General features: G+C 42.4%; 1 protein-coding gene across 1 annotated transcript in view; it reads right to left on the reverse strand.

The window, feature by feature from the left end:
- ppp2r5b (protein phosphatase 2, regulatory subunit B', beta) overlaps window positions 1-13,296 on the reverse strand; it is a gene marked incomplete at both ends in the record, with an annotated part of 39,992 nt that overhangs the window by 16,059 nt on the left and 10,637 nt on the right. The window contains 2 exons of the mRNA XM_083937544.1: window positions 732-833; window positions 2,605-2,801. Of these exons, the coding sequence (XP_083793670.1) occupies window positions 732-833; window positions 2,605-2,801 (299 nt within the window). The remainder of the gene's footprint in view (window positions 1-731; window positions 834-2,604; window positions 2,802-13,296) is intronic.

Raw genomic sequence — 13,296 nt, forward strand, 5'->3', positions numbered from 1 at the left:
AGACACAATTTAATGTCTGCGTTTATAGCTCCTAAAGGAATAGTTGGACATTTTGGGAATTATTCATTTCCTAGACACCCTGGTATCTTTTCACCTGACTCTCGGCAAGAAAGTGAATAAGTGTATTTCTCAAAACGGCAAACCATGTTGTTGTTGTTGTTTTTTAAAGCCCTCTGTAACACAGCATCGTGATCAAGAGGTGACATCTGAGATCTGAGCTTAATAACCCAGAAATCTTCAAAGATGACATCAGAAAACCTGCTCACTGTATGGTCCCAGAAAGATCCAACAGCTTGGACTTCACACTTTACGTTTTGCCTTCCTGAAGGTGCAGAAGTGACTGTACACCACACCAAAATGTCACTTCTTCTTTGGCAGAACCCCATTTGTGACTCTGGCTGATAAAACAGGCCTATTTTGGCCTAAAACGTTGCTTTAAACCCCAGATTTAACTAATCTGAAGGACCTCAGGCTCAGGTACAGTATGTTCATTTATGTGTAGATAAATGCTGAACACTGCATTAAAAGAAACACCTGGTAGGAGTCGTGTGCATCATGGCATTGCATTGCGTTTTACTCTAAAAATGAAGCAAGTACAGCGCAAACGTTCCCAAACTGTTAACACCTTTTGCTGAGCATGTTTTACCTCTGCAGGGGGAACGTGCATGAAATTATGTAAATTGGCAGAATATGGTCAAAATTTTACCATGACGTGAGTATGTATCATGTACCTGCAGATGCGGCCAGGAGGCTTCGAGTGTTGGCTCATCTTCCTCGGGGTCAAACTCTGGATTCTCGCTGGGTGGGAGAGTTCGGAAGATATTTACAGAGATCTGGAGACAAAAAGGCAAGCAAGGAGGAAGAGGGGAGGAGAGTAATGGAACAGGAGGAGGAGTGTGAGGAAGGAAAATAGGAAGAGGAAAAGGTGAGGGTGGAGAAAGAGGCGAGGAGGGATGTGGACAGAGGAAGAGGAGATGGGGGAAAGCAGATCAGAGGGAAGTGAAAGAGGAAGGAGGTGGAGAGGAAGCAAGGGAGATTAGAGAGAGCCAAAGCTACATAACTATTTTGATAATCAATGCACAAATGTAAAAAAAAATGTCATTTCAGCCTTTCAAATAAGGGGATTTCCTGCTTCTCTTAGTTTTTGTATCATACTGAACTGAATAGTTTTGAGTTTTGGACGGACAAAACAAAACATTTAAATGCATCACCAGTCTTTGAGAAACTGAAAGGGACATTTTGCACTGTTTTCTGACATGTCATAGACCGGTAGACCATAGAAAAGAATTGCCAGGTGATTCCCTAATGAGAATAACTGTTAGCTGCAGCCCTAGTTATGGATATCCTTGACACAATCTCAGTATTGAGAGGAAACGGAGCGATGTAATAGATGGATTTTCCAAAAAAAACTAGGTCTATGAGTCTGATAAAACAACTCTGACAAAAACATCCTTTGCCTCATTTCTAGGCCTCGTTCTGCTCATGTTTCAACATGATGCACATCACAGATTTGTGTCACTACACACCATATTAGCTCTCAGGACAGATTCGGGATGAATCGCCAGTGTCACTTATCATTAACATCCTAACTTTTCAGGAGTCTTGTTTTAAAAGAACCATTAGATGGGTTTCCATCAACTTAAACCGAGCAAATATAACCTCAGCATTTGCCGGCGGCTTGATGCTGTTCACAGACTGTTAGAGAAGAACAACTGGTATGCGATGCAACCTGGTTGCTCACAAAGTCATGATTTATTCAACAAATGCATTTCCACTGGCCATTTACTGCATAAATGTGGTAAGTCCCAACGCCCCAATTCAGCCTTATTTTCTTTCCTTCTCTCCAAACATCTGCTTGCATTAGTAAAGGGTATAGGCTCTTTTCACATGACCATGTTAACCTCACTTCTATTTAAAAAGATCCAAACTGTTTGTGACAGATAACTATAATTAGAGGAAAATGCGACATTTCCATGTTTGGGAAACATCATCTGGGTCATCTGGCTCTCTAACTTTTATTTCTGGGCCCTCACTCTTCCTCCCATATTACATTTATTATGTTGCACTGCACTCAGGCTCTAACCTATGCACTTATTAGAATGTAAGATTATTTTTTTTTACCTTGTGGGCATACATTAAAGCCTTTGCTCACTTTCCTTTCATCCCGTCCTCTGTCCTATCAGCATTTTCACATCCTCTGGGTACAGTGACTCCATAACATAAGCTATATCCTCTGCTCGCTCTACCTTCTTTCCTCAATCCCCTTTTCCCTTTCCTCCTCTTTAGATCCTCTGGGACCTCTGGTCTTTGTGCTGGTGCCCACACATTTTCCACCATCTATCTTTCCTGTCCATCCCTCTTTTACTTGCCATCTGTGCAGCCAACTTACACCATCTCTCACTTCCTTTCTCCTCTCCTCGCCACCTTTTGTGTATGACCTCATGGCTGCTTCTAGCTTTCTATATTTCATTTTCTCATCCACAGTGACCATTGTTTGTCACCGTCTGTGCTCAAATGTCCTTTAGCATCTGTCTTTCATTCCCATCCCTCAGTCTATCCATCCACTAGTCCATCATCTCCACCCCTCTTGTCGTCCCCTCCTACCATCTTTATAGCCTCTGGGTACAGAGGCTCTATGAGAACTCCTCTGCTTGTGGCCACGCTCTCCACCAGCTCGTTGAGCGCCGCGCGTTTGATCTCCTTCCCCTTCAGGTCAGCCACACAGTCCAGGAAATCAAACAGCACGCAGCACTGCTGCAGCTTCTTACAGAACAGGTCGTGTAACTCTGCCACCGGGGCGTCTGGATGAATGAGAGGAAAGAAGAAGGAAAGAGAGAGAAAGAAAGAGACATATTAGACACAGGTTAAAAGAGGGAAAAAAGCCAAATCTGATGGCGTTCCTGAAAGGCACTTTGTGTTTGGTAGTGAAACATTTGACAAAGTGGGAGTGTTGGACTATACAGAGATGTATTCTACAGGCGAGGTGTTCTCTCAATGGTAATAAGGGAAAGAGAGCAGACTATTAGTCTACAAACACATTTGTACACACCCACACACACAGAGGCTTGCATCCATACACACACACACACACACACACACACGTCCACACACACCTTCCTCCAGAGGCCTGTGTTGTATCTCAGTCCTATTACCTGTCAGATTCATTCCCCAGACCTGTTCGTCACAATGAAATAACCTGCTGCTGGCCGTCAGATTAAAGCCTCGTACCTCCACAAAAACAAAAAAAAACCCTCCACTTTCAACAGATGTAGAGAACGTGGCTGATATCCACGGATTACTGAACACATGCAGTGAGTTTTAAATTGATTCCACGGGCCTGAGGGGGTGTGGAACTTAGCAGCTCAGCCTCTAAAGCATCATGCAAAAAGTGGAAAAAAAGAAGCAAACAAGAAAATACAGTTACAGGCTCTGACAGCTGCCAATTGGGAATGTTTGCTTTTTTTCCCTGAGAAACCAGATGATTGATGACTCAATAGTTAAACATAGCAGTGAAATATCCAATGTTATATAAGTGAAATATGTGAGGTTTTGTCAGAGCAATCATATGCTGATCTATACGGATACACACAGAAAAGGGATCCTCTTTGCAAAGACTTTTTAGGAATTTCCAGTCCAGTTCGTTCGTTCTAGTTCATTACACATTAAAACGTATTCTGCGTTTCCATGTCAACAGTTTTGGATCGGTACTATAATAACTTTTTTTTACCACTCTCTTGACGTAGCTAGCATACCGATCCTATACTAAAAGGTGGAACTAGGAACACTTCAGCCCGTCGACTGGTGCAGACGTTCCTCTGCTTCGTGAGCAAAGAGGAAAAAGTAAGTATTAAAAAGTCTTGTCAGCTTGTTTCTCAGAGTGGTAGAATATATATTAAGGCCGTGGCAATACGCTACATACGCGGAGTTGATAGAGGTTACAGAGTTCACAGACAGACCAACTTCTTCAAACATATGCTTAAAGCTGTGACTCCTTTTCCATCTGGTTTGTATGATACACAACCTTACAGTGTAAATGTTTAACTGACCCTACAGGAAATCATCTCAACCTAACCGGATCAATAACTTCCTTTCTACATCCAGCTGAATTAAACTTGACTTGGCAATCTGTGTTGGGTTGCAATCAATGGCGAGTCAATGAGTGGTTAGTTGTAGCCATGGTAACTGTCGACTCAAGCTTGGCTGTGACACTCCAAAAGGGGTCTCAGCCTGGCCACCCTGATGAAAATTGCTTCACTCTGCTACTTGTTGCGCTGGATGTAATTCTTAAAAGTATAAGGAAGAAGAATAGCTCTGCCATGACGGTGATTTGATTAGTTAAACCTGCAACATTTAATGCAATCTAATACAAGAGCACCACTAATTGACTCCTCTCTGACATGGCGTCAACAAAAACTGAACATTTGAAATGTGACATGATTGCATTAAATCATACAGATGTGCGGAATATCCTGGTTACTCGGTGTACTTACAGTCCTGAACAAAAATCTCTCCGTCAGAGGAAAACAATGCAGCTTTACCAATTACTGTGAAGCAGTCTAGACCGACTGTGCAGTTGGACAGAGGTAATCCAAGATATAAGCATACTCACACACACACACACACACACATACGCACACACACACACACAGCAGGAGCAGATTAGATTTAACCCTTCTTAACCCCCAGGTGGGAAAAACAGGAGGGGTAAGGTGGGCTGACTGGCACACCTCCAGCCCCAGACCCCCTCACCTCTTGTGGACACACCACGACCATCTGCTCCCTTTGGCACAAAGCTGCGCAACAATAGACGAGGACTGCCCTTGGCTTGATGTGTCGAGACACAAGACACACCCTCCGTTGTTGAGACCACTGTCTCATGTTAATTATGGCCAACTATGCCTCCCATACTTTAGCGGATTATGTGAGGATCTGCTTTTGCTCAGAAAGTCTGATACAGGTCATATGAAAACACCTACACAACTTAAATACAAGATTATGATAATCATTTTCTGTAACTTTATATATGAGGAGTTGAATTTAGTTTAAATGGGGCGACACGGTGGAGTGGTGGTTAGCACTGTCGCCTCACAGCGAGAGGGTTCCTGGTTCAAAGTGTTTGAACTCCTTCTGTGTGGAGTTTGCATGTTCTCCCCGTGTCTGAGTGGGTTCTCTCCGGGTTCTCCTGCCTTCTCCCACAGTCAAAGACATGCACCTGTTAGGTTCATTGATGACTCTAAATTGCCCGTAGGTGTGAATGGTTGTCTGTCTCTGTTCGTCTCTATGTGTCCTGTGATAGACTGGCGTCCTGTCCAGGATGTTCCCCGCCTCATGCCCGATGTCAGCTGGGATCGGCTCCAGCCCCCCAGCAACCCCGATAGGGACAAGCAGTTGAAGATGAATGGATGGATGGATGATTTAGTTTAATGTATCAAACTACAAGAAGATTGTGTATAAAGGCTCATAATGTCAGGAGTGGTCTGCTTCCAACCCGGTATCACCATATGGCAGAAGAATAACACGTCGATTTCTTACAGTAAGTCATTTCACGTTTTTATCACAGAGTTTATTTTGCTTTTCTTGCATCTTTTTTTATTACATTTAGTCATGTGTCTCTTAGTCGCTACTGACTTATATTGTGACGCAGTATAAAGAAGAGCGAGAAATTTGGGGTGGATGGACGGGTCAAACACAGGACTTTCATCCAGTAGACCCAAACCCTGATCTTGTCCTACACCTACCCAAGTAGTTTAGTATGAATTCTCAACATTAACCACGTGTTCAAATGGACAAGAAGCACAAAAACACAAACACAAAAAGCTTCAAATGCGCAGACGTGAAATGTCCTCAAAAGTGGCCTTGTATTTATGTGCCTCCCCATGAGAACATATTTGTTCTTCTTTTGTTTTGTGTTGTTTTTTTTACTATTCAACATTCGTAATGTGACCTAAATAAACTTTTACTGTGACTTTTCTTTAACTCCCTTTTTGCCCATTTCACATCCTGTGTTGACATCTACGAGGCGGCCCGTTGAGCTGTACTGAGTGGCCAGTTTGTTCTTGAATTGCAGCCATTTCTCAGTGACTGGACAAACGTGTTACAGACAAGTTCACACAATTTTTTGGACTATTTGTCACTAAAAAACAAGTGTGAAACATTTAAGAGGGCGAACTATTTCTTCTGACTTTGAGAACGAATGTTAAAATCTGTCTAAATCTGCAAGGCGACCGCCTCTTCATAGCTGCAGCTTCACCTTTTTATTCTCTCCGTCCACCATGCTCTCCTTTCTTTCTCCACCTCTCCATTTCCCTTTCACTTCCTAACCTTTCTATCTCTCTCCTGATTTCTCATAGTCCTCCTTTTTGCTTTCCACTTCCTACCTCCTGCATGTTCTCCCCCTGTAGACAGACTGTGAAGGTGAAATCTAATCCATTTTTAATGGAGAGTAATTGTATGAAGATGTGCCGTGCTGGGGCCGAGAAAAAAGAACGGAGTGAGGTGGAAAGACGAAGGGAAAGAAAAGGCATGCGTGTGTTTGAGAGAGTGAGATTGGAGGTGAGAAAATGAGGGGGAAGATTAAGGGAATGAAGAGACTCGGTGGGTCATGTGACAGAGCAAAGGGAAAGAGAATGACAGAGAAAGAGACAGGCAGAGCCACGGTTCCCATTTTAGCAAACAGGCTAAAACTGTCTTGTGGTTGTCTGTGATAAACTGGTCTGGTAAAGGTAGAAAACGCTGACAGTTAGAAGACACATTTCTAAAAACACAAACTCATGAGTGATGATGGTGAAACCAAAGTGAGGTAACACTGAGCGAGGCTGATATTAGTCTTCTTCATTGCTCTGCTATTATTAGGTCAACGCAGGTCGCTCCAGACCCATTCATTCACCTTTTTAATATCGTGTCAGCGCAGTAATACGAATATTAACTGAGATCTTAATCACAGCAAACGAGACACTTACGACTGAGCTTTTTTCATATTTCTGACGATCCAATTTGTTTTGTTTTCAACGGGGAACAAGCCCAGCTGTGACTATAAAATCAAAATGCACGTAGTGTAATCTGGCTGCTTTATTTATTTCATCTTTATTATTATCACTGAAGTTACATTACCACAATTATAAAAGCAGTCAGTAAGAAAAGCAATCACACTCTTCATTTATTTATTATTTCTACCTGCTCATATAAAGGGCTTCAAGCTTTGTATTAGTCTTCCTTTGATCCTCTGTTCTTCTTCATGTGACTGTGCAGATAATGGAGTCTTTCAAAATGCCCATGCACAAAGATTTATTCATTTACCAGTTTTCGTCTTTTATTCCTCTTTGGTCAAAGTCAGAAAGATGTAGAGCTCTGGTTTTTAAGGTTTTGTTTTTGTTTCAGTTCGTCTGTTTGTCAGCAGGATTACGGTAGAACTTTGGACCCGGTTTACGTGGAAGAGTGTAGCATGGGCCAAGGAAGAACCAGTTAAGTTTTGGAGTGGACACAAATCAAGGGGAGGACACACTAATTATTTTTCTCTTTTGTTAACATTGCAAGATAGAGCATTTGGACTTGGAGGACAAACCTAAAATGATCTGGACATTATCCCGCGGGGCTGCAAACGCAAATGTCCGAATCATGATCAAATGATGGCTCTGTCAGCATGTCATATCTTGCCTCCTGCATGCTCTGCTCACGTACTACCCTTCCACTAAAGTATTTCCAGTGAGTTAGAAAGCATCTGACACGGAGTATCTCCTGTTGTGTGCTACATCTGTGAAAGATTCTCCTTATGTTGTCCGAGTTTCATAAGTGTTTCCACTTTCAGTATATTATCATTTAGTAGAGTTACCAACACAGACATGAACGTAGCTAAACACTAGAATGCTTTTGCATTTCCACTGCAGTACTAAAGTCACGTGAGAAGTGTGTTGTTCATTTTGTTACATTCCCTTACTGCTACCATGGAGGCATTAGGAGTGTATACAGTGAACAGAGCCTTGTTCATTCCTATGAAAACAGCCCATTGGCGCTTGAAGCCAAAAAGTTTCATTTCCGTGTCTAAAAATATCCAGATGATCGACACAACTTCGGCACTGTTGGGCCCATAGAGCAGGAGCACTAGGGACTACTCCCTGCCAAACTGGCTACTTTCGGTTTAGCGCGTCAGCTAACTTGAATGGGCATCAAATAATTTAATCGTGCGGCTCTTCTACCCTCAAAATGTTATCAGACCAAATTAATCAAATTCTGATATTAATTAGAGTCATTTCGTAGGGGTTGTGAGACAAAATGTTTTCCACGGATTAACAGGTGTCTCTTTCATCGTGTAAGACACTTGACCATCTAAACCAATCGACGAACCGCAGTGGTTCTAGTTCCTCCTTTTAGTATCAGATCAGTGTGCTAGGAACCTATTGGTGCCATCCACAACTTTTCCCAAATGGAAATGAGAAAAATAACCATTCTAATGTGTAACACCAGACTCTGCAGTTCCTCTCAGGTCTAGACGGCGTTTTAGCATCCTTCAGCTTTATAATGTGATCACGAGTCAATGTCGTGTTCACAGCTTGGACCTATGCCCCCAAGAGGCCAAAAATACAGAAGCCTCCTCCGTCCATATGTAACGTGTAACTAAGTATACTGGACTTCATAGTACTTTTTCTTCATTTTATAGTAGAAGCCATTTATAGAAGCCATGATTCTGATGCGGCGCAATGAAAAGTGCACCAAAGGGTGTTTCGCTCACTGAAGGCCCGAGACATAAAGAGTTCTTAGCTGTCAGCAAAAGTCCACCCGCGTGTCAAGTCGTGCTTATTTGTAAAGCCAAAGATCATGCACATGCAGTGTCTCAACAGTTGTTCCTAAGCTGGCCCTGTAGCTGTCTGAGAAGAGTAAAACAAACCTTTGGTGCATGAGAAAAAAAATGATGTGCGAAACCTCCGGAGAGGCAACTCAATAAGAGAGTCCCTCTCCACGGATGACTGGGGGTGCAATAGAAGCCGTAGGTGGTAAAAAAGCAATTACAAAAAAATGAGGGAAAAGTTGTGACTATAACAGAAACTCAGAGTCCAAAAATCCAGTGGAGACAGAACGACAAGAACAAGAAAGCTACTGGATCATTTTAAACTGCTGTGTGATATTATTGCCAATTAATAAGGAAAAACATTACATTTCCAGACATTTAGTGGAGCCTAATGAGAAATGCTCTCCACTTGTCTGCCTCAGTTGTGTTTACTCAGCCTCTCCCACTCCAGGCCTTTGGATTGTGATTCTATTAAGCTTTTTTTGCACAAGATATCACATGAATTATACTTCATACCAGAGCCACTCAGCCCCAAGCCCATCTGCTCCTACTGGAGAGATCTGAAGAATCTTTAAAAACTGGTCACAAATATAAAGTTTCTTTTTAAATGTAATTCATTTCCTGAAATGACTGTGCACTGTGGGATTTAGTCAAGATAAACTACATTGCTCATTCTTTGTAATGAAGGAACATGTTGTGTTTTTAATCTTTTCTGGATAACAATGGAATCGAGTAAAAGACAGATATTTGGCTATATAGGCTATGTTTGCTCATAGGCTCGATTCCTTATTGGTTTTGGTCTTTTCATTGGATATGTTGACAATAAAGAAATGAAGGCATATCTCACACTTATCCTTTAAATACACAGAGGAGGAAGAGGCTGATGGAGAAAGAAAAGACGACCTGAAACAGAAGGGGGGGTGTGGGGGGCAAGCATGTGACGCGGGAAAGATGGTGAGCGCCACAGGAGGCAGAGGGGTGGGTGGGTTTGGTGAAAGGAACAGTAACATATAAGAATGAGCAGTGCCAAGCAGCCTACAACAGCACCAGAACACACACACACACACACAGCTGCACAAATCTAAATATAGTCCTGCTGGAGAGAGACACAGGGAAGAAAGGAGAGGAGAGGGGAGGAGAGGAGAGGGGAGGAGAGGGGAGGCGAGGAGAGGAGAGGAGAGGAGAGGAGAGGAGAGGGGAGGGGAGGAGAGGAGAGGAGAGGAGAGGAGAGGGAAGGAGAGGCAAGAAGAGGAGAGGAGAGGGAAGGAGAGGAGAGGAGGAAGAATCTGGGGAGGTAACATGAGGGAGGAGAGGGGAGGAGAGGAGAGGGGAGCCTGTAGGGTTAAAAGATGACATCATCCCCTTCATCCTCCTCCTGCTTCTCTCTCTCATCTTTCCATCACTAGGGTACCTCCCTTCTTTTCCTCCCTCTCTTCACTCTCTCCATCTTTCCCTTCGTCTACTCCACCCATCAATCTCTCTGAGGCTTTATTTTTTTTCTCAAATGAGCAAGCGCGGCTCTTGTCTTTAAATAACAGCTATTCTGTGTGAGGCTGTGTGTGTGTGTGTGTGTGACAGAAAGAGAGACAGACAGCTTCTGTTTTAGCCACCATCCAAGCCGCCTCTGCACCTCTGTCATTAAGTACACACACACACACCAGACACACACACACACACACACACACACACTCATGCTAAATGCACAGATACAGTGACGCAGAGAGGAAGAGAGGATGGGGAGGAAGGGGAGAAGGAGATAGAAGGTGATAGAGGCAGATAAAGAAGGAAAGCAAAAGGAAGACAGGTATAAATAGTAGAAGGGAGCAGCTATCAGAGCAGTATAAATATCACCTTAAGGGGTTTAGGTGACGCTTTAAGTCCATCTCTTAGTGATCTAATCCTCCCTATAACACATCCACTACATCCCAATCAGTCCAAAGTACAACACATCACCCTGCTTAGAAACAGCCTGATTACAAAGGAAAAAATGAGGAGGGATGTTATCGTGTGACCGCCTACATCCCCCCCTTGTCGCCCCTCTCCAGATGTCCAAGAAAACTGAAGAGTAAACAGCAATTTACCTGCCGAGAAAGAACAGGACGAATCATCCCGCTGCTTTAAATTACAGCAGGAAATACTCGGAAGTCGCCTCTTGGTGATGGTACTGAGAATAGGTAATGAGACCGGCTGGGTATTAGCATAACATGTAAATAGAGTTGTACTGTATGTGCAGTCTGTTAATGGTAAAAAAAAAAAGAAAAAGCCCGGCCAGCTGACAGAAATAGGAGAGAAAATGATCTGCTGAGGACGTTGTGTTTTATTTCTCTCCGGCTGTCTGAGATCTCACCAGACTGTGAGCAGCTTTTCATGACGTTCCGTGGACAGATTTGTCCTCGGCCAGGAAACATTTTGACTTTTATCGAGATCTGGAATAAAAATAACAAAAATAGAGAATGGTTTCCGAAAATCTACAGCGGCTTTTCAGGGGGGAAATGACAGTGCTGGTGTTGTGTGCGTTCAATGTTGATGGAAGTGTCCTCTGTCTTTCCAGCTGCAGGAGCAGTTTTTATTGGAGAAAGCTAAAAAAAAACCTAAAAAAAACAGTGTACACTACCTGCCCAGCACCAAACATTAGCCAAAGTTAGTGACCTACACAGTAGAGCATTTAGCAGCCATTAGTTATTATATACAGTAAGCTATCAGTTCTCAAAGCCTCTCAGTCTCTTTCCTGTTCTTTTTACAGTATGACTGTGCTGACAAATCATCTTTTAAAATCCCCAAAGGATAATTCATCAGTCTCTTGTGAGGACAAGGTTATAGAGAATTAGCACAGACTCTGTACTTCCTCTCAGCGTTATGGAGCATTTACTGTATTTCATGTTTCAACCGCTTGTTTTGGCTATATGATCCGCAACTTAACTGTTTTATCTCAGTTTGTGTTTCCTGGCAAGAGCTAACTGGCTTTCGCACAAAGTTAGCAACTACCTGGTTAACATAGTGGAGCATTTAGCTGCTAAATAGTCAGATACTTCCCTCAGGAGTTTGTTAAGACCAAAACAATGAATGATGGACCAACAGAATTAGTGCTAATGCTGCTCTGGTGCTGGATGTTTGAAAAGTTCATATGTTAGCTCATATGTTAGGTTTAACAACCATTTTAACACGGGGTGCGTACCTACGTTCCCCAGGTCCTATGTTACCCGCTTTGTATTTGACTTTTCACAGAAAGGGTCCCCGGTCTGCTATTTTCTTCCACAATCAGTGCCCAATTCCCTAGTGCAGGCTTATGTAGACCCTAACACTACACCATAACCCTGACCCTACCCTTAACCCCTAACCCCTAACCCTATACATAACAAAATGTTAAATTGAATCCACGAAGGCAGAGGCTTATGCGACAAGGGTACATCGGATCCTTTTCGGGAAAAAGGGTCCGATGGTTCTCCGACTGAGGATCAACATAGGGATGACCACACCATGTCAGTGTCTTTTTCACCTGCTACCTTTAAAGTCGGTATACCGTATGAAGTGGAAGGGGTGAACTTCAATTTGCTACTGAAGCTGTGAGATGTGGTTGAGAGATAACATCTGCATTAATTCTTTTTTAATTCAAGATTATTTTGTTGAATATGGGGAATTCTGAAATCTACAAGATGATTGCAGAAACGGTCATTTTTTTATTATTGTGTCATGCAAAAATAACATGTCCAGCACATCTATTGACAATAATTTGAATAAAAAAGATATTATACTCTTATGTATGTCCAATGTCTTTTTGGCTGACAGGTGGGTAACTGTAAACTGCCAGAATAAGAGGTGCCTATACTCCACTGCACCACTGATTACGGGGTCAAAATCAATTAACACCTAAAATTAGAAGAATGATGCCCTAGGATTTAGTGTGTGCTTACTGGCAGACTTCTTTAATTACCTTTGATTTATTTTTCCTTTTTTTTTAGGATAGAACACTACTATGAACTTCTCTTCTGCGTTTAGACAAGACATAGTTATGATGACAGTCTCTAGATGTTTTTATCTGTCCTAGCTTCACAAACTGAGTTGAATTCCAAATTACCTCCTGAGAAATATCAATGTTAAAGTGTTAAAACTCATTACTGATCGATAGTGAAAGGGAAAGTGACAGCTACTGTATTTCGAGACCTTTTCTGAGAAAAAGCATTGTGTTATAATGGCCGTGGATTTCAAAACATGGCGGAAAGTCTTTATGTGCTGTATCTAAGCGACATGCGTACAGAAAAGTCCCATTCGCTCTTTAACAAAGGCAGTGAGAGAAGGCTAAATCATGGCAAAAGATTAAGTGGAGCGCTAAGCCTGTCCTTAAATAATCCAATGATACTAATAATACATTTCCAACACACAGCAGAACGAACCGACACCAGCTGGGTGTTACATGCTTTGGTTCGTATCTATATGCTCTGTTGTCTGTCTTTTTTGTCGCTCCCTATAATTACATAAATACCAATACCAACCATATCAATAAAAGCAGACTTTTT

This window comes from Echiichthys vipera (genome assembly GCF_963691815.1).
Source record: "Echiichthys vipera genome assembly, chromosome: 22".
Classification (NCBI taxonomy): domain Eukaryota; kingdom Metazoa; phylum Chordata; class Actinopteri; order Perciformes; family Trachinidae; genus Echiichthys; species Echiichthys vipera.